General features: G+C 43.2%; 1 protein-coding gene across 8 annotated transcripts in view; it reads left to right on the top strand.

Annotated features, from left to right (window-relative positions):
- The first annotated feature begins 8,329 nt into the window (after nucleotides 1–8,329).
- arhgef18b (Rho/Rac guanine nucleotide exchange factor 18b) overlaps nucleotides 8,330–22,451 on the top strand; it is a 108,624-nt gene continuing 94,502 nt past the window's right edge. For 5 of the 8 annotated variants that reach the window (XM_090236335.1, XM_090236334.1, XM_090236333.1 and 2 more), the window contains exons 1-5: nucleotides 10,487–10,751; nucleotides 16,815–16,945; nucleotides 17,181–17,725; nucleotides 19,834–19,993; nucleotides 20,239–20,356. In XM_090236335.1, the coding sequence (XP_090092461.1) occupies nucleotides 10,676–10,751; nucleotides 16,815–16,945; nucleotides 17,181–17,725; nucleotides 19,834–19,993; nucleotides 20,239–20,356 (1,030 nt within the window). In that variant the 5' untranslated portion in view covers nucleotides 10,487–10,675. Of the gene's footprint in view, nucleotides 8,936–10,486; nucleotides 10,752–16,814; nucleotides 16,946–17,180; nucleotides 17,726–19,833; nucleotides 19,994–20,238; nucleotides 20,357–22,451 lie in introns of those variants that run through there. The other 3 variants (XM_090236339.1, XM_090236338.1, XM_090236337.1) reach the window with 1 other exon arrangement.

Below are 22,451 nucleotides of genomic sequence, written 5' to 3'. Positions count from 1 at the left end.
CTAGACTGCTCTGGACTGGACTAGACTGTCTCCTCTCCTCGCTCATCACCAATAGTCAAGGAATAAACCCCCAACGAACCCCCACAGCAGGAGAATACTGGAGTATCAACACATTATGTATTCTAAGACAGGAGAGAGGGGTCCTTCTGTAACCCATGGCTCCAGTCAGGAGGTAACACGTCCAGCTTGGCTGGATTGATGATTCATCATATTATACTGTGTTGGGATAATTATGTAAACGATATTCATGGTTTAACTAAAAATGTTGAACTTTTTGTCTCTACTACCGGGGCGAAGCTCTGACTTGTTTTGTGCATGAATCCAAACCCCAAGCTGATAGTTTGTTAATTTGATGCTAATAGAATTGTGTGTCTCGGCCAACTCGCTTTGTTGATTAAAACACAACACCCAAAACACATGGGATCATCTATAATTAGCAACAATTGAATGCATGACATGGGAGAATAGAACTCCCATTTTTAAAATGCATACTGTTAATTTTGTATTAAAACTAATCAAAACTTTTAACTGTAAATAGCGGCAGAGATCCCTGAAAAATATAAGCACTTGATTTAGGAAAATGTAGTTTTAGTTTAAACTCTGATAACCTAAACATGCGGTTTGCCAGAGCACGCTGGTAATCCAGCAACAGATTAACCATCATTCTGTGTATTGTTTCCAAAAATTAAAGAAAGTATTACATTTAGAGATGTTGATTTAATATTTTAAATTTTGTGCCAAAATAGAGGGCAAATACAATTACTTTTCTGACTGTAAACATTTACTACTCTTGTACATGATTGAATTTTAACATTGTTATCAATGTATATAACTTTTTCTAAATAAAAAAAATCAACATTTTTTTGCTCATGACACGACCCCACATCGCAGATGAAAGATCTGTACATGTATAAGGGAGCAGCATAACTCTGACTAGATGGGGGCTACGTGTGTATCTTGACATAGGTGTTCTGGAATGTTCATTTGAATATGTTCTTTCCCATTCTAAATACATGTTGCCATGGTTTCCCCCCCCCCCCCCTCCCAGAATCACAATAACATGTCATCTGTTTTATCTTCTTCTTTTTTAAATGTATTATTATTATTATTATTATTATTATTATTATTATATCTCAAAATATCGCCCGTTGTAATGTTATGGAATTAAATGTCCTTGTTTCAGACCAACAGCTTACAGAAAAGGCATATAGCTTTTTCGATGTGAAAAACTGGAAACGACCACTAGAGGAAATCCTGGTAAATAAATATAAAATGAAAGGTTCTAATCTAATGTGGGGCGGCAGGTAGCCTCGTGGTTAGAACGTTGGGCAGGTAGCCTAGTGGTTAGAGCGTTGGCCAGGTAGCCTAGTGGTTAGAGCGTTGGCCAGGTAGCCTCGTGGTTAGAACGTTGGGCAGGTAGCCTAGTGGTTAGATCGTTGGGCAGGTAGCCTCGTGGTTAGAGCGTTGGACAGGTAGCCTCGTGGTTAGAGCGTTGGCCAGGTAGCCTAGTGGTTAGAGCGATGGACAGGTAGCCTAGTGGTTAGAGCGTTGGCCAGGTAGCCTAGTGGTTAGAGCGATGGACAGGTAGCCTAGTGGTTAGAGCGTTGGCCAGGTAGCCTAGTGGTTAGAGCGTTGGGCAGGTAGCCTAGTGGTTAGAGCGTTGGGCAGGTAGCCTAGTGGTTAGAGCGTTGGGCAGGTAGCCTAGTGGTTAGAGCGTTGGCCAGGTAGCCTAGTGGTTAGAGCGTTGGGGAGGTAGCCTAGTGGTTAGAGCGTTGGGCAGGTAGCCTAGTGGTTAGAGCGTTGGGCAGGTAGCCTAGTGGTTAGAGCGTTGGGCAGGTAGCCTAGTGGTTAGAGCGTTGGGCAGGTAGCCTAGTGGTTAGAGCGTTGGGCAGGTAGCCTAGTGGTTAGAGCGTTGGGCAGGTAGCCTAGTGGTTAGAGCGTTGGCCAGGTAGCCTAGTGGTTAGAGCGTTGGGCAGGTAGCTTAGTGGTTAGAGCGTTGGCCAGGTAGCCTAGTGGTTAGAGCGTTGGGCCAGGTAGCCTAGTGGTTAGAGCGTTGGGCAGGTAGCCTAGTGGTTAGAGCGTTGGGCAGGTAGCCTAGTGGTTAGAGCGTTGGGCAGGTAGCCTCGTGGTTAGAGCGTTGGGCAGGTAGCCTAGTGGTTAGAGCGTTGGGCAGGTAGCCTCGTGGTTAGAGCGTTGGGCAGGTAGCCTAGTGGTTAGAGCGTTGGGCAGGTAGCCTCGTGGTTAGAGCGTTGGGCAGGTAGCCTAGTGGTTAGAGCGTTGGGCAGGTAGCCTCGTGGTTAGAGCGTTGGGCAGGTAGCTTCGTGGTTAGAGCGTTGGGCAGGTAGCCTAGTGGTTAGAGCGTTGGGCAGGTAGCCTCGTGGTTAGAGCGTTGGGCAGGTAGCCTAGTGGTTAGAGCGTTGGGCAGGTAGCCTCGTGGTTAGAGCGTTGGGCAGGTAGCCTCGTGGTTAGAGCGTTGGGCAGGTAGCCTAGTGGTTAGAGCGTTGGGCAGGTAGCCTAGTGGTTAGAGCGTTGGGCAGGTAGCCTAGTGGTTAGAGCGTTGGGCAGGTAGCCTAGTGGTTAGAGCGTTGGCCAGGTAGCCTAGTGGTTAGAGCGTTGGGCAGGTAACCTAGTGGTTAGAGCGTTGGCCAGGTAGCCTCGTGGTTAGAGCGTTGGCCAGGTAGCCTCGTGGTTAGAGCGTTGGGCAGGTAGCCTCGTGGTTAGAGCGTTGGGCAGGTAGCCTAGTGGTTAGAGCGTTGGCCAGGTAGCCTAGTGGTTAGAGCGTTGGCCAGGTAGCCTAGTGGTTAGAGCGATGGGCAGGTAGCCTAGTGGTTAGAGCGTTGGGCAGGTAGCCTAGTGGTTAGAGCGTTGGGCAGGTAGCCTAGTGGTTAGAGCGTTGGGCAGGTAGCCTAGTGGTTAGAGCGTTGGGCAGGTAGCCTAGTGGTTAGAGCGTTGGGCAGGTAGCCTAGTGGTTAGAGCGTTGGGCAGGTAGCCTAGTGGTTAGAGCGTTGGGCAGGTAGCCTAGTGGTTAGAGCGTTGGGCAGGTAGCCTAGTGGTTAGAGCGTTGGGCAGGTAGCCTAGTGGTTAGAGCGTTGGGCAGGTAGCCTAGTGGTTAGAGCGTTGGGCAGGTAGCCTAGTGGTTAGAGCGTTGGCGAGGTAGCCTAGTGGTTAGAGCGTTGGGCCAGGTAGCCTAGTGGTTAGAGCGTTGGGCAGGTAGCCTAGTGGTTAGAGCGTTGGGCAGGTAGCCTAGTGGTTAGAGCGTTGGGCAGGTAGCCTAGTGGTTAGAGCGTTGGGCCAGTAACCAAAAGGTTGCTGGATCGAATCCCCGAGCTGACAAGGTAAAAAAAAAATCTGTCTTTCCGCTCCTGAAAAAAATGGCAGTTCCACGGTAGGCTGTTATTGTAAATAAGAATTTGTTCTTAACTGACTTGCCTAGTTAAATAAAATAAAAGTTACATTTAAAGACTGCCAAGCCATTTAACATGATCATGGAGCAGTATGAAGAGAACCACTGTAAGCGATGTGTATTTTGTACAACGTCTGTCTGTGAACGTCTGTGAAAGGAAATGTACGTGTGTTTAAAGAGAGTCGCCATTCTTCTTTTTTACTGATTCGGCCAAACTAGTCTACCTCTACATACATCTATCTACAGGTGTGATAATGATATATTTGCCCTTGATGAAACAGTTTTTGTTGGTGTTTTTGTTTATTCAGTGTCAAGTCAACAAGGTTACCTTCTAGCACATCTGTTTGGATCAGTAAATGGGGTCAGTATAGTAGTGGTGGTATTGAGGGTTTAGGGTGTAAAGGGGTTCAGTATAGTAGTGGTGGGGGTGGCCATGATGATATTGAGGGTTTAGGGTGTAAAGGGGTTCAGTATAGTAGTGGTGGGGGTGGCCATGATGATATTGAGGGTTTAGGGTGTAAAGGGGTTCAGTATAGTAGTGGTGGGGGTGGCCATGATGATATTGAGGGTTTAGGGTGTAAAGGGGTTCAGTATAGTAGTGGTGGGGGTGGCCATGATGATATTGAGGGTTTAGGGTGTAAAAGGGTTCAGTATAGTAGTGGTGGGGGTGGCCATGATGATATTGAGGGTTTATGGGGTAAAAGGGTTCAGTATAGTAGTGGTGGGGGTGGCCATGATGATATTGAGGGTTTAGGGTGTAAAGGGGTTCAGTATAGTAGTGGTGGGGGTGGCCATGATGATATTGAGGGTTTAGGGTGTAAAAGGGTTCAGTATAGTAGTGGTGGGGGTGGCCATGATGATATTGAGGGTTTATGGGGTAAAAGGGTTCAGTATAGTAGTGGTGGGGGTGGCCATGATGATATTGAGGGTTTAGGGGGTAAAGGGGTTCAGTATAGTAGTGGTGGGGGTGGCCATGATGATATTGAGGGTTTAGGGGGTAAAGGGGTTCAGTATAGTAATGGTGGGGGTGATTATTGAGGGTTTAGGGGGTAAAGGGGAGTCATGCTATCTTGTCGGTAGTCTGCTCTAGTTTACACAGCTCGCTAGATGTTAGTCTCTCTAGCCCCTGTGTGTCTCTGTAGGTGGAGTTGTCTCGCTATTGTCCTTGGTTGAAGTCTTGCCATGTGTTGTGACTGCTGCTCCTTCGCCCTCTGTGCACATAGATGGCTCCAGAATGCTGTGTGTAGGCTGACAGGATACATGCCTCTTTGAGCCTATGCCATTATAGAAGATATAGTGATGTTTTCTTCATTGATACATCAGTGCCTTCAGTCAGTATTCACATTGCTTGACTTTTTTCCACTTTTTGGTTGTGTTAGACTGAATTTAAAATTGATTTAATAAAAAAAAATATATATATATACGAATTCGTATATAATGTCAAAGTAGAAAATGTTTTTAGACATTTTTACAAATTTAATTAAAAATGAAACCCTGTAATGTCTTGAGTCAAATATTCAACCCCTTTCTTAGGGCAAGTCCACATAAGTTCAGGACAACAAATGTGCTTAAAGTCAGAGTAAGTTGCATGGACTCACTCTGTGTGCAATAATAGTGTTTAACCTGATGTTTGAATCACTACCTCACCTCTGTACCCCACACATACCATTATCTGTAAGTGGGGGTCTAGCAGTGGATTTAAAATACAGATTCAACCACAAAGACCAGGGAGGTTTTCCAATGCCTCACAAAGAAGGACACCTATTGGTAGATGGGTAAAAAATAAAAAAGCAGACATTGAATATCCTTTGGGGCATGGTGAAGTTATTAATTACACTTTGGATGGTGTATCAATACACCCAGTCACTACAAAGATACAGGCATCCTTCCTAACTGAGTTGCCGGAGAGGAAGGAAACCGCTCAGGGATTTCACCATGAGGCCAAGGATGACTTTAAAACAGTTACAGAGCTTAATGGGTTTGATAGGAGGAAACTGAGGATGGATCAACAACATTGTAGTTACTCCACAATACAAACCTAATTGACAGGGTGAAAAGAAGGAATCCTGTTTGCAACAAGGCACTAAAGTAGTCCTGCAAAAAATGTGGCAAAGCAAACTTTTTGTCCTGAATACAAAGTGTTATGTTTGGACCAAATCCAATACAACACATTACTGAGTACCACTCTCCATATTTTCAAGCATCATGTCATGGGTATGCTTGTAATCGTTAAGGACTGGGGAGTTTTTCAGGATAAAAAAAACAGCTGGAGCTAAGCACAGGCAAAATCCTAGAGGGAGGAAAACCTGATTTTAGTCTGCTTTCCACCAGACACTGGGAGATGAATTCACCTTTCAGCAGGACAATAACCTCAAACACAAGGCCAAATCTACACTGCAGTGGCTTACCAACATTGAATGTTCCACAAAATGTGGAATAAGTCTAGGGCTATCGAATACTTTCCGAAGACGCTGTATCCATAGCTACATCATTTGTCACATAGATGCGTATTCAGGTGCTAATAGAATTGTGTATCACACCCACGTACAACCACCAAGATGGCTACATCCCTACACTGGATTCACATGTACCATTGCCTTTATGTATATCACATATATAAATATCATATTGACTCTCTTGTCACGATAACACACACACACACACACACACACACACACACACACACACGTACAGGATCAAAATGTGCCATGATTAAATAACGCTTGACAATGTATTATTTTTTTTCTGTTTTCAAGGAAAGCCAAGCAGTGACATGTACAGTAAATGTTGTAATAATATGAAAATCTTTCTTTGTGTAAATTTATTCAACAATTTAACAATTATGTTTAATATTAAAATGATGAATACATTTATTGGAGAATGTTTTTCTTGTTATGCTCCTTAGCCTTAGTGTATTTGAGGAATATGTTTCAGGCATAGTGAACTCTTGTGTCCTGCTCATTATGACACTAAATCAGCACATTTTTTCACATTTTTAATGTCAGCCTGGTCGAATGAACAAGTGTAAGTTCAAATGTAACGATCCCTCTCCAGCTGCCGCAGTAATGTTTTCCGTTTTGACCTGATCTGCTCGTATCTGTTTGTTTCGGTACTAGGATTTTGCTACAGGAGTACAACCTGGGGAGTTTTTACTTTCTATGACAGTGATATGTGGTTGTCTCACCAAGCTACCTTTTTTTAAGATGAATTAACTTACTGTAAGTCACTCTGGATAAGAGCGTCTGCTAAATGACTAACACGCACAGGTGGAACAATCGAACATTAGCTCTTCTCAAATTCCATGGTTTCCTATTCACTTTAGACACTGAACTAAGGTCAGTTTTGCATTTCCTCCTCCCTTGGTGGGATTTGGAAAGTGTAAGCTGATCCTGGATCTGTGCATAAAGGTCACCTTGGACTAACCGGACCAAAAGACACATAACTGAATATGATCATGGTGTGACCTTCATGTAAATACAGTCCTGTAGAATCAGAGGGGTGTTTACTAAAAGAAGGATTGATGAGTTAGCCAGTTTTTAAAATATATTTAAAAAAAAAAAATACTTTAGATTTTTCTGATTCATTAAGAAAGCTTAACTTGGATATGCGATTTTGGTTGTTTGAGACCATGTTCATTTTAAGCCTTATCTTTCGAACTTAAATTACTTCAGACTTTTTAGGCAAGTGAGCTGTCTGGCTAAGTCATTGTTTCTGTGTTGTAGGAATACCCCTCTGGACTAAACACTGATGTACATCAATGTCAGTAGGCCACCAACTATTGACTTCACACTGCACATATACACTGTCAAGCCACATGTGATTCAGAATATGGGTGTGTCACATGTCTACATTGTTAAGAGCAGTGTTCCTCAAATGTTCGATCACAAAGTCATTCCAAATTAGTTCAATGCAAATATACAGTGCCTTGCGAAAGTATTCGGCCCCCTTGAACTTTGCGACCTTTTGCCACATTTTAGGCTTCAAACATAAAGATATAAAACTGTATTTTTTTGTGAAGAATCAACAACAAGTGGGACACAATCATGAAGTGGAACGACATTTATTGGATATTTCAAACTTTTTTAACAAATCAAAAACTGAAAAATTGGGCGTGCAAAATTATTCAGCCCCTTTACTTTCAGTGCAGCAAACTCTCTCCAGAAGTTCAGTGAGGATCTCTGAATGATCCAATGTTGACCTAAATGACTAATGATGATAAATACAATCCACCTGTGTGTAATCAAGTCTCCGTATAAATGCACCTGCACTGTGATAGTCTCAGAGGTCCGTTAAAAGCGCAGAGAGCATCATGAAGAACAAGGAACACACCAGGCAGGTCCGAGATACTGTTGTGAAGAAGTTTAAAGCCGGATTTGGATACAAAAAGATTTCCCAAGCTTTAAACATCCCAAGGAGCACTGTGCAAGCGATAATATTGAAATGGAAGGAGTATCAGACCACTGCAAATCTACCAAGACCTGGCCGTCCCTCTAAACTTTCAGCTCATACAAGGAGAAGACTGATCAGAGATGCAGCCAAGAGGCCCATGATCACTCTGGATGAACTGCAGAGATCTACAGCTGAGGTGGGAGACTCTGTCCATAGGACAACAATCATTCGTATATTGCACAAATCTGGCCTTTATGGAAGAGTGGCAAGAAGAAAGCCATTTCTGAAAGATATCCATAAAAAGTGTTGTTTAAAGTTTGCCACAAGCCACCTGGGAGACACACCAAACATGTGGAAGAAGGTGCTCTGGTCAGATGAAACCAAAATTGAACATATTTCTATCTGAAAGTTCAGATATGTTGCCCCTTCCTGGATTGCCACTGAACTTAGAACGACTGTCTTGTTGCAATCTCTTCATCAACACGCTCTGTATTTTCACACTGAAATACAATAAACAGTGTGTCAACGTAAAGGTCTAATCTCACCACGGAAACCACTTCAGAGCGCACAAGTTCCGCTCAACAGTTTCCCAGATCAGAACAGCGTTATGATGACACAAACAGAGAAACGGATCATCTACTCATCAGGGTAGACGACACAAACACAAGTAGAGAAATCTTATCAGAACGATTGGCTTTATAGTTTCAATTTGAATTAACTATTGAAGCTTGTTTAAAAGAGTCATGTGAGAAATGATTATTAAAGTTATACTCGACGCTTTTGAAAGTGTATATGAACTGAGGAAAGAAAAAAATGCATGAAATGAGTGATTGTGTAATATCGGAGCAAGGCTTGTGTGGCTGTACATGAGTGTGCCACTTTGTCCTCAGATAAAATGGCACAGAGAAGCTGAAAAGAGGAAGCTGTGAGTGACCTGTGGTTTGGTTGATTTGTACTCTTCCCCGTTCATTGTCTTTTTACTGTGCGGAGTCAGAGGACGAACTGCACACACTCGTCAAGAGAACATGGTTAGAACACAACAACCTTTTGGTTGAAGGCATCTCTATACTCTGGTTTCCAGTTGCTTTTTTGGTTCTTCGTCTGGATGCTGTCTGGATAGGGTTTCATATATATATATTGAAGGTGAGTACATTTTTTTTTTTTTTTTACAAATCATATATCACATCACTCCTGTCCATTGTGTAATAACAGACACATTTTTAGCAGAGTCCTCCTTGGACATGAGCAATGTCTGATGGATTTATTACGTTGAATATGTTGAGGTATGACAATTTTTAAAATCAAGCACCTGATGAACTGTGATTGCAAAGCCCTCGTCGTCCTGAACATCTCTAACGCTCAGCTAACCCTCCTAACACTCAGCTAACCCTCCTAACACTCAGCTAACCCTCCTAATGCTCAGCTAACCCTCCTAACACTCAGCTAACCCTCCTAACACTCAGCTAACCCTCCTAACGCTCAGCTAACCCTCCTAACACTCAGCTAACCCTCCTAACACTCAGCTAACCCTCCTAACACTCAGCTAACCCTCCTAACACTCAGCTAACCCTCCTAACACTCAGCTAACCCTCCTAACACTCAGCTAACCCTCCTAACACTCAGTTAAGCCTCCTAATGCTCAGCTAACCCTCCTAACGCTCAGCTAACCTACCCCTCTTAATGCTTGGCTAACCCTCCAAATGCTCAGCTAAGTTAACCCTCCTAATGCTCAGCTAAGTTAACCCTCCTAATGTTCAGCTAACCCTCCTAATGCTCAGCTAATGCTCCTAATGCTCAGCTAAGGCTCCTAATGCTCAGCTATCCCTCCTAACGCTCAGCTAAGTTAACCCTCCTAACACTCAGCTAACCCTCCTTATGTTCGTCTAGCCCTCCTAATGCTCAGCTAACCCTCCTAAAGCTCAGCTAAGTTAACCCTCCTAATGCTCAGCTAACCCTCCTAATGCTCAGCTAACCCTCCTAAAGCTCAGCTAAGTTAACCCTCCTAATGCTCAGCTAACCCTCCTAACACTCAGCTAACCCTCCTTATGTTCGTCTAACCCTCCTAACGCTCAGCTAAGTTAACCCTCCTAATGCTAAGCCAACCCTCCTAATGCTAAGCCAACCCTCCTAATGCTAAGCTAACCCTCCTAATGCTAAGCTAACCCTCCTAATACTCAGCTAGCCCTCCTTATGCTCAGCTAACCCTCCTTATGCTCGGCTAACCCTCCGAACGCTCGGCTAACCCTCCGAACGCTCGGCTAACCCTCCGAACGCTCGGCTAACCCTCCTAACGCTCCGCTAACCCTCCTAACGCTCAGCTTGCTGCTGCCCTCTGTCCTTTTTTTTACCACTCATCCCTTCCCTCACATCCCTTCATTTTCCCAGACTTCTTGACTGTTAAACTCTTTCCTACCCCTCTTCAGCCACTCCGCCCTCACACCTTTCCCTTCCCCTCTTCATCAAAGTCTTCCCTCTCTCCGTCGCCTCTTTTCATCCCCTCTCTCCCTCTCTCTCTCTATCACTTCCCCTCACTGTGTCTGTTCTCTCCCAGCCAGCCCCTATTCAGGAGCCCCTGGGTTTCAATGTGTGCATCCCAAGTGGCATCCTATTCCCTATGTAGTGCACTGCTTTTGAGCATAGCGCCCTGGTTAAAAATAGTGCACTATATACAGAATAGGGTGCCATTTGGAATGCACATTATCTGTGGTTAGGTAATCCCCAGCAGCTCCCTGATCCGACTCTGCCTGGGATACTCGTTCGTCCACCCCCCCCCCCCCCCCCCCCCCCCCTCTCGTTTTCTCTCGGACTCTTTCACTCGCTCACTCGCTCAGACCAAGTCTCGGTGTTGCACGGCGAGCTGACCAGCTCCAGCTAGCCTTCTCTATGGCAGATTCTCCCTTAAACAACTCCTGGCCTTCTTTCTCCAAACTCTGGATGAAACGTTGGTCCTTCAAGAGAGGTAGCTACAACCATCACTTTTTTTTTGTTTGTTTGCTACTGCATGTGGTTCTCTGTCTTCCTTTCTCTGCCTTTCTCCTAAACACACTTTAAAAATTGTTTTTGTTATCATACGTTACAGTGGTCGTACAGTTTCTTCAGATGTGGAATCTTGAGGTTTGTGTCTTGTAATTTTAGTTACATTATATATCCTAGGGTTCTTAATATGATTGTCCCTGAATGGTTCTGTCTAAACATGCAATGAAATCATTCTCACTTTTGGAATATTTTTTTTATTTTTTATTTTTTGTTATTATCTTTAACTAATAGTTATATTATATATCAGCATGTGTTTTATATTGATGTTGAATAATGATTTTTTGTTGACCCAGTGAGGTTTTGTGTATTTCCTTTGGTGTGGAGGAAGGCTCAGTGCTTTCACACTGTAATAAACGGATGATCATAGTGCCTTTCTGTCTCTAAGGGATGTGAGATGACAGGTGTTGATGTGTGTCACAGATTTCATATCGGATGTATACTGAACAAAAAATATAAACGCAACATGAAACAATTTCAAAGATTTTTGCTGAGTTACAGTTCATATAAAGGAAATCAGTCAATTGAAATCAATGCATTAGGCCCTAATTTATGGATTTCACATGACTGGGAATGCAGATATGCATCTGTTGGTCACAGAAACCTTTGAAAAAATATTGTCACAGGATCTCGTCACGTTATTTCTGTGCATTGAAATTGACATCGATAAAATCCAATTGTGTTCGTTGTCCGTAGCTTATGCCTGCCCATACCATAACCCCACCGCCACCATGGGGCACTCTGTTCACAACGTTGACACCATACATGTGGTCTGCGGTTGTGAGGCCAGTTGGATGTTCTAAAATGGTATGGTAGAGAAATGGAGAAATAAAATTATCTGGCTACAGCTCTGGTGGAGATTCCTTTTTATTATTATTAATATTTATTCGCTTTTTAATTTTTTTTTTAATAATAATTTACATTTACTCGGGAGAGGCAAATGTCGAGAGCCATACGTCCTCCGAAACACAACCCAGCCAAGCCGCACTGCTTCTTGAGACAAAGCCCACTTCACCCGGAAGCCAGCCGCACCAATGTGTCAGAGGAAACACAGTACACCTGGCGACCGTGTCAGTGTGCACTGAGCCCGGCCCGCCACAGGAGTCGCTAGAGCGCAATGGGACAAGAACATCCCTACCGGCCAAACCCTCCCGTAACCAGGACGACGCTGGGCCAATTGTGCGCTGCCCCATGGGTCTCCCGGTCACGGCCGGCTGCGACACAGCCTGGACTCGAACCAGGACCTCTAGTGGCACAGCTAGCACTGCGATGCAGTACCGTAGACCTCTATGCCGCTTGTGTAGCCCCTGGTGGTCACCATGCCAATTGCTGGCTCCCTCAAAACTTGAGACATCTGTGGCATTGTGTTGTGTGACAAAACTGCACATTGGTGGCCTTTTATTGTCCCCAGCACAACATGCTGGTATCTTTTATTTCAGCTCATGAACCATGGGAACAACACTTTAAATGTTGTTTATATTTTTATTCAGTGTATTTTTTTCTTCTTTCACCTAAACAATACATCTGTCACATATCTTTAAAGATGCCAAAATGGCTGTGGGCTACACTAGTTCATTTAGCAGACAGACTCGCTTATAATTCCCGTGGCATTATTTTACATTATTTTATAGTAAGAAAATACAATTGACCATAGCGGAATAAAGTAGAAAGGATGTTTTCCCCAAACTATTTCCGAGGCAGAGGGTTAAACTGTTCAAATCAAATTTTATTTGTCACATCCACATGGTTAGCAGATGTTAATGCGAGTGTAGCGAAATGCTTGTGCTTCTAGTTCCGACAATGCAGTAATAACCAACGAGTAATCTAACTAACAATTCCAAAACTACTACCTTATACACACAAGTGTAAAGGGATAAAGAATATGTACATAAAGATATATGAATGAGTGATGGTACAGAGCGGCATAGGCAAGATGCAGTAGATGGTATCGAGTACAGTATATACATATGAGATGAGTATGTAAGCAAAGTGGCATAGTTTAAAGTGGCTAGTGATACATGTATTACATAAAGATGCAGTAGATGATATAGAGTACAGTATATACGTATACATATGAGATAAATAATGTAGGGTATGTAAACATTATATTAAGTAGCATTGTTCATGTGTTTCACTATTTTCTGTAGGCGATGGGCTCTCCCAACCCTCTTCCAGGGGTCCTAGGCCTATAAAATACTTTAGTTGTTATACAAACCTTATCAAAACATTCAGGCCTGTAGGTTAGCTAGGCTACATGATACGTGCGACTACGATTAGAAAAAATGCAAGCACCTTTCCTTGCCTTAGTTTGCACAAACCGGGCATCATTCACAAGTGATGATATTCTCACCCATCAGACTATTCTCAATTAAATTTTTACAAATACTAAAAATATGTGTGAAATTAGATTTGATATAGAATGGGCCATCATCATGCACCTGTCGGAAGAGAAGAGGGACGGGGGAAATGTAAACGTCACTTGTAAGCACTTGAATATCGAATGGGGGACGCTTTTCCCGCGGTTCATTTTCATGCCTGCCAGGTAGCCTACTCCGGTTCTAAAGCGAAGCAATGTGCTTCATATTAGAATAGTTCAGAAATAAATATAATAGGCCTAGCCTATAGAATGCTGATGGGATCCTCCTCTTTTTAATAGAGGCCATCAGAACTCTGTTTTCTCACGCAATTGCATAGCATAGCCTAACCTATCGAAATGTTACACAACATGGGTTTATAGCAACAGTTATTTAATTCCATGCGTCAACCAGCAATGAGGAGCTGCCTCTCACTGCACATCAGCTGATCCTATTCCGCTCAAACTCTGAAGGCCGGGGCTTTAAGGAAGGGTTTGATTTGATTTTCTATTGCATTTGCATTGACGTCAGAGTGGTTAAAGGGACAATAGAGCCCTGAGTACTAGACCATTAGTGACCTGATGGAGGGACAATAGAGCCCTGAGTACCAGACCATTAGTGTGACCTGATGGAGGGACAATAGAGCCCTGAGTACCAGACCATTAGTGTGACCTGATGGAGGGACAGCAGAGCCCTGAGTACCAGATCATTAGTGTGACCTGATGGAGGGACAATAGAGCCCTGAGTACCAGACCATTAGTGTGACCTGATGGAGGGACAGTAGAGCCCTGAGTACCAGGCCATTTGTAACCTGATGGAGGGACAATAGAGCCCTGAGTACCAGGCCATTAGCGACTGGCCGTTAGCTTGTTTGGTAGGCTACTAATGACCATCAGCGGCATCCGAATGCAGGTTTGGAGAAGCCTAGTGACCGTGACTCAACTGTCACATGGCGTTTGACTGAGGTCATGACTCGTGACTGCCGGTGTGGTGGTAATAAGGTCGTCATAAACAAGTCAACTGCCATACCAAGCCTGATTGAATCTGTTTCTTCATGTTTTTTTTTGTCAGGTCATTGGTGATAAAATTGACTATGATGACTGTGTAGAAATGAGCGACCGTCTTTGGGGTGTAGTTAACACTGTTAGCCACCGTTTCCTTGTTTACACAGTCTCTGTCTGGACTGAACAGACACGGACACAGCATTGGCATCAGTGTTTCTGAATGCATTGACCTCATTTGTGGCCCTATCAATAGGAAGAGGCTGAGGAAAGTCTACGTTGTTTCACATCAATAGATATCAACAGCAACTTTCCGGTTTTCTGGCCCAATGCTGTTAACCTCCAGGTTAGCTGCCGCCCAACTCAATGGTTAAGAAATAGAACTACTAAAATGCCGTTATTAAAGGATCAGGTCAAAGTAGAGGAGAACAAATCAGTGTACAGAAACAAACAGGCTTTGAATAGTCTCTGTAATCCTTACAACACCACAACGCAGTGCTTCATACTCAACTATTACAACTGTAGTTAAACATATTGCTAGTTGGTCAACAGCTCGCACTCGCCCTGTAGAGGTCTGTGTACTTTGTCGACACGGGGGGGGGTGAATACAGAACAGACAGACCTGGCTGGCGGTGATTGAGCCAAAGCACTCCAAGAGCCTGGGAGGCCCTTTGTTTAATCTCCCTAGATGCATTAAAGATATGAGAGGCCAACCATAAAAGGCTATGGCTGCTGGTGCTACAAGCCTCAAACTAAAGCCCAAACCCAGGCAGGTTTACACTTAGCCAGTTGGATCTGGATGAAGCAAACACTTATTTTCTCTCTCTCTCTCTCTCTCTCTCTCTCTCTCTCATCAATGTTTATGAATGCATTGGCTCGTTTGTGGCCTATCAATTCTCTCTCTGTTTCTGTCTCTCTCTCTTTCACTCCCGCTCTGTCTGTCTCTCTGTCTCTGTCTGTCTGTCTCTCTCTCTGTCTGTCTCTCTGTCACCCGCCCGGGACATTGTCATTCCTCTGGCCTGAGAGAGTGATTTACGTTAGAAAATACATCCACGTTGCACTCAGCAATCACAACGATCATTTGTTGGCCATGCCGTTGGGGAGTAGAGAGGAGCAGAGAGCAGAGCCCTGGTTTATAGCATCACCAGGCAGGACGTGTGGAGTGGGTTGTTTCCAGTCTCCAGTGTGGCTGGGGTTTGTGTGGTCTGGTTTTCGTCTTTCCTGGGCTCAACACTATGGGACTTATCCCCAGTTCAGTTTAACCACAGAGCCTCTCCTCAGACTGGGGCTGGCTGCGTCTGAATGTGTCAACCGTCCAGTGGTCCCGGCAGCCTTTCTACAGATAGGCATCTCTGTGAGACTGAACATGAACAGCTCAGAGATCAAACTAATAACTTAGTAGACTAATAAGACATAATTGGCTGATAGTTAATGAGTACACAGTAGCTTTGGTCATTTTGAATTACAGAAACACAAAAAGTTGTATGTTTGATCTGAAATATTACAGACCAATAGATACAATTATATGAAAAATAATAATAAGCAGCTTTTTTTTGCGTATGACATCATAACAAGTTGCCCGTGGCATCATAACAAGTTCCCCTTGGCAACGGTGGTTTGTGACATCACGTGAATATGTGAAGAATCTGTTTTATGCAACAGCATTGTAAAAGAGCTTTCACAGCTGGTCTGGGTTATGCCTGTTCCGGTACCTGTCTCTATACCCACAGGAGGTTGGTGGCACCTTAATTGAGGAGGACGGGCTCTTGGTAATGACTGGAGCGGAATCAGTGGAACGGTATTAAATACATCAAACACATTGTTTGCCGTTCCGTTCACTCTGTTCCAGACGTTATTATGAGCCGTCCTCCACTCAGTGGCCTCCAATGTCTGTATCTCATTGGTAGGGTTTACTGGTTCCTCTCATACTAATAACACACTCAAGGATGATTTCTATCTCAGTAAACTGATATCTGTACTTGGCCATATAATACCACTGTCAATCAATCAATCAAATGTATTTATAAAGCCCTTTTTACATCAGCTGATGTCTCAAAGTGCTGTACAGAAACACAGCCTAAAACACCAAACAGCAAGCAATGCAGGTGTAGAAGCACAGTGGCTAGGAAAAACTCCCTAGAAAGGCAAGGAACCTAGGAATAAACCTAAATAGGAACCAGGCTTTGATGCCTGACCTATACGCCTATAGGGTTCAGGTATGGGGTGATTTTTGTCTCCCTCGTCCTCACTTCCTTCCTCGTCACTCCTCACTTCTCCACCTGATAGCTGACGTATGGTGAGCGTTCTGGCAAAAAATGGTTGCCATGCACCACCCTAATTAATTAGGCCTGAGAGCAATAACGAATGGAGGACGGAGGAACTGTATGAAACACCATGAGGAACGCCTTGCTCTCAATTCATTAATAGCAAGGCTATCCTCACGGTGTTTCAAACAGTTCCTCCGTACTCAATTTCATTAATAGCAAGGCTATCCTCATGCTGTCAGGGCATATGCCTGTAGCACAGGACAGCTAGCTTGTTTTCGGGGGTGAAGTCATCATGGCTATGATTGATTGATTGTGTGATTGATTGATTGCTATCTGACACGACAGATGTGTTTTGTTCCTGTGACAGGATCAGAAGGTAAGCCATGTTCTACCCTGCAGCCCTGTGTGAGTGCCTCAGAGGCATCCTCCTTGTCCTCGTCCCTGTCCCCAGCCTCCGTCGCTAAGGACGTCTTCTTCAACATCGCCACTGAGGAAAAGGTAGAAAGGCTTTCTTCTTCTATTCTCTGTCTTGCTTTCACACTCAGTGCATCCACATCTGAACGTGTCAAAACAACAAGCCCTAACTCCTCTCTCTCTCCCTCCACACTCTTTCCTCCCCCTCTCGCTCCCTCCCCCTCTCCTTCCCTCCCTCCCTCCCCCTCCCCCTCTCTCCCCTCTCCTTCCCTCCCTCGCCCTCTCCCTTTCCCCCATCTCCCGCCCTCCCTCCCCCCAGGATGATGAAAGTGACTATGAGAACCCAAGCCTGGATGAGGATGTAGACAGCAGTGTGGAGGATCTGCTGGGTTTAAGCTGTTCCTTCATAGACTCAAACTATTACAAAGACCATCAAGGGGTACACTCCGTATCGGCTGCCCCAGAAACCAGCCCTTCTACCCTGGGCTTTCCCAGTAGATATAGCGACAGTCCCCAGCACAGCTCCCAGCTCCATCCCAATCCACATCCCTATCCACATCCCTATCCATATCCCTATCAAGAGACTGAAAACAAATCCATACCCCATCACACTATTGTGGTCACCCAGTTCAACCCTAACCTGTTGCAGTCAGGCAGTGCCATGGACGGCTATAACAGTGAGTCGGTGGACCCTGTGGACCCTGTGGGTGTGGTGAGCACTATGGTGAATCTGAATGGACCAGGAGGACAAGGAGACATGATGGATTCTGACAGAGAGAGCTTCCCTATCCTGATCAGGTCCATGTCTACATCACGCAGACACAGCTTGGGCATGCCCATGTCTCCCATCGACTTGGGGAGGAGGTAAGGCCCTCTCTCTCCACTCAACTCACTATTTTTATTTATTTATTTAACCTTTTATTTAACTAGGCAAGTCAGTTAAGGACAAATTCTTATGGACAATGACGGCCTACCAAAAGGCAAAAGGCCTCCTGCTGGGACGGGGGTCTGGGATGAAAAAAAACAAATTAATAAATACAATATAAATATAGGACAAAACACACATGTTAAGTCAGTCTGTGTGAATAGTATGGTAACAACCTGTCTATTAGTCTGATCATGTTAATCAATGATATAACTGTCTAAAAAAATCTTATGCTAATTGCTGTAAATTCCTTACATTTACCCCCCCCCCCAAAAAAATGTAATAAAGTTGCTACATATGTAATTTTTCAGAAAATGTCCATAACATATCTGCAGTAATAGTGGAATGATAGTGTTTCACAGTGTTACTTACCCACCAGTGTCTGATTGGCTGTCCACCACCGGGTGGACTAAAACCGAAAGTAAAAGGCTCAGGCGAGAGTCTCCACCGTGTCACTGTGAAAAGGGGTTGTGGGGGAGGGGTATATTTGTTTTGACTGCAGCCTCCTGCTGTTGCAATTCACCTTGCTTCCAATTCTAAGAAATTCTAGGTGAAGCACCTTTAATGTGTACTTCTGTAATGACAATATAAGTAAATAACAAAATATATATATATATATATAGAATAATAATTATATTTAATGTAACTGTACAAAAGGCATGTTTTCAGATAATCTCTGTATTTTGGTTTCTTACTTTAACATTTCACTTTCTTGACAACAAATAAGCCCTTTGGCTTAGACTAGAATTATCCCCAGTAACATGAGTGGTTCCATCTCGGAGGCCAGAGAACTTCTGCTTCTAGTTCTCTGTGTCCTTAAATGAGTTCTGAAAGTTCTCTTGTGGTTTAATTTGACACTTCAACACATAACAGCTTGGGTTAAAAATTGCAGTGTAGACAAGGCCACGATAAGATAAACGATTAGCGAAACACCCAAACACCACAACAGCATACATTTCAACTTTCAACTTCAACTTTTTCCTCTTCAACTTTCCCACTTATTTGTTACTTCTATTTCTTATTCTTTTTGTATTTTCTTATTGTTCTTAAAGCTGCATTGGTGGATAAGGGCAAGTAAGCATTTCACTGTAAGGTCTGTTGTAATTTGGCTCACGTGGCAAAATACATTTATTTGACATGTAGCCCTTTCCTGTAGTCAAATGACTTAGCGGCTTCATGTTATTCATGTTTTTCATAATTTCATAATTAATCAACATCATTTTTTTTTAAATCCGCCGAATATTCAGTGTTTCTATGTCAAAAGGTTTTGTAAAATTTCCGTGTAGTTGCAAACTGAAAATTGGATACATTTCAACTCTATTTAACCAGTTAAGAACAAATTCTTATTTTCAATGACGGCCTGGGACAGTGGGTTAACTGCCTGTTCAGGGGCAGAACGACAGATTTGTACCTTGTCAGCTCGGGGGTTTGAACTCGCAACCTTCCAGTTACTAGTCCAACGCTCTAACCACTAGGCTACCCTGCCGACGTGGTACAGGTGTCTTCTTTTTTAAAAGCCCATAACCATGTGTGTGAAGTGTATACTTGTTTCTATGTAGATTTGTTTAAGACTACCCAGAAACAATCTGTGTGACCCTGATTTAGCCCACTGCAGTGCATTGAAATAGCCATTGCGTTATAGAATGAGTCATCTGCTCTGGCGGACATAATTTTCACGTTCTCATAAGACACTTAATAAATGTCATTTTCACTTGCCGTTTTATTTTAGGCACCAAAAGCCACCCTTAAATAATAATAAGTATAACAATAGATCAGAGTCTTGATATATCATGCAAAGTTGCAATAACAACCGTGTCCATGTCTTTATATTACTGCTAGCATGAACAGCTCCTACACATGATCCTCTGTGGCTCAGTTGATAGAGGATGGCGCTAGCGACGTCTGCGTCGCGGGTTTCCATTCCCGCTGGGGTCACCAATGCAACAACGAAAAAGAAAAGAAATGTATGCACGCACTACTATAAGTCACTTTGGAGAAAAGCTAGTGGTGCCCGCTAAATGGAGTTGAATCATCTCTCTCTCTATAGGCTGAGCCTGGACGCCATAGACAGCGATGGAGAGAGGGATGACTCTCTCCTCCGCTCCTCCCACCTACAGGCGTTTATATACCCAGGATGCCCTGAGCAGGAAGTGGAGGAGTCCGATGGGACAGACCTCTCCAGATCTGAAGCCAAGGAGACAGAAACGGTATTGATGCCACACCACGGCGTGTTTTGAACATTGCACTCAGCTTGGAGGGCATAAACACATGTTTAAAAAAAATAAGAAGATAACTAGTATAGGATGCACTAAGTACTGTGATTTCACTCTTCTCTACAACAAAAAAAACTCAACAAAAGAAACAAAGTAATAATATGTTTTCAATCAACCAACTTGGTAAAATAAAGGTAAATAACATATAAATAAATACATTATGTCTGACATCCTTGTAGGAGGAGTACAGTCGGTCTGGAAGGACATACTCCAGAACAGAGATTCTGGCCACAGATGAGCACATTCACGTCGCACACGTGTCTCACGTAGTGGAGACATCGAAGAGGGCAGCAGGAGGTCAGTGTGTAGAGTAAGCTGCCGTTGACCCCCCCCCCCCCACCCCTTCCTGTACCCCCAGAGGGCCACAGACCAACATCCTGCTGTCAGAATGTATGAACTGAACATAACACAATGAGACTGTGGGAGGCCAAAGCTCAGTCCATCACCACCCCCCCACCCCCCCACCCCACCCCACCCCCCACCCCACCCCCCCACCATAAAGAAATGCATGATTTTACTCTTCATCTTTTACATAAAGGGTGATTCCATGCCAGCATGACCCGACAATATTTTTGGTATGTCAGATTGTTCTCAGATAGAAACGTTATTGGGAGGAAGGATGTTTAACATGCGTTTTAAATTTCTATCACAAACCAAATGATACAGACAACATGTTAGAGTCATTATACTCCTTATAGTGTACACTACCATAAGGAACAACATGTTAGAGTCATGATACTCCTTATAGTGTACACTACCATAAGGAACAACATGTTAGAGTCATTATACTCCTTATAGTGTACACTACCATAAGGAACAACATGTTAGAGTCATGATACTCCTTATAGTGTACACTACCATAAGGAACAACATGTTAGAGTCATTATACTCCTTATAGTGTACACTACCATAAGGAACAACATGTTAGTCATTATACTCCTTATAGTGTACACTACCATAAGGAACAACATGTTAGTCATTATACTCCTTATAGTGTACACTACCATAAGGAACAACATGTTAGTCATTATACTCCTTATAGTGTACACTACCATAAGGAACAACATGTTAGAGTCATTATACTCCTTATAGTGTACACTACCATAAGGAACAACATGTTGGAGTCAGTATACTCCTTATAGTGTACACTACCATAAGGAACAACATGTTAGTCATTATACTCCTTATAGTGTACACTACCATAAGGAACAACATGTTAGTCATTATACTCCTTATAGTGTACACTACCATAAGGAACAACATGTTAGAGTCATTATACTCCTTATAGTGTACACTACCATAAGGAACAACATGTTAGTCATTATACTCCTTATAGTGTACACTACCATAAGGAACAACATGTTAGTCATTATACTCCTTATAGTGTACACTACCATAAGGAACAACATGTTAGAGTCATTATACTCCTTATAGTGTACACTACCATAAGGAACAACATGTTAGTCATTATACTCCTTATAGTGTACACTACCATAAGGAACAACATGTTAGAGTCATTATACTCCTTATAGTGTACACTACCATAAGGAACAACATGTTAGTCATTATACTCCTTATAGTGTACACTACCATAAGGAACAACATGTTAGAGTCATTATACTCCTTATAGTGTACACTACCATAAGGAACAACATGTTAGTCATTATACTCCTTATAGTGTACACTACCATAAGGAACAACATGTTAGTCATTATACTCCTTATAGTGTACACTACCATAAGGAACAACATGTTGGAGTCAGTATACTCCTTATAGTGTACACTACCATAAGGAACAACATGTTAGTCATTATACTCCTTATAGTGTACACTACCATAAGGAACAACATGTTAGTCATTATACTCCTTATAGTGTACACTACCATAAGGAACAACATGTTAGAGTCATTACACTCCTTATAGTGTACACTACCATAAGGAACAACATGTTAGAGTCATTATACTCCTTATAGTGTACACTACCATATAAAAGGGTACTTTTGAGATTTAATGTTGAATACATTTCATGTGGAAAATTGTATTTCAGAATGTAGCAATATTGGTTTAGAGCACACTATATTAGGAGTATAAAAACACCAAGATGTTGTCTGTATCTGGTACGTTTCACACATCATAGAGTTTTTCGGAATCGGTACAGCCAGCTGGTTTCTTCACGCATCGCGCCGACAGAAACAAGCATCTTTCTGGTAAGAAGAGGGGCGGGGGGGTATGCCTTATGATTACCGAGACGTGGTGTGATCATAACAACATACAGGAACTCACAAGTCCTTCTGTTCACCTGACTTCCAGAATTCCTCACAATCAAATGTCGACCGCATTATCTACCAAGAGAATTCTCTGATTATAATCACAGCCGCATATATTCCACCCCA

The sequence above is a fragment of the Oncorhynchus mykiss genome, chromosome 5 (assembly GCF_057628025.1).
Source record: "Oncorhynchus mykiss isolate SJ-2025 chromosome 5, ASM5762802v1, whole genome shotgun sequence".
NCBI lineage: Eukaryota > Metazoa > Chordata > Actinopteri > Salmoniformes > Salmonidae > Oncorhynchus > Oncorhynchus mykiss.
The sequence above is the reverse complement of the archived record's forward strand: the minus strand, read 5'-3'. Positions and strand labels throughout refer to the sequence as shown.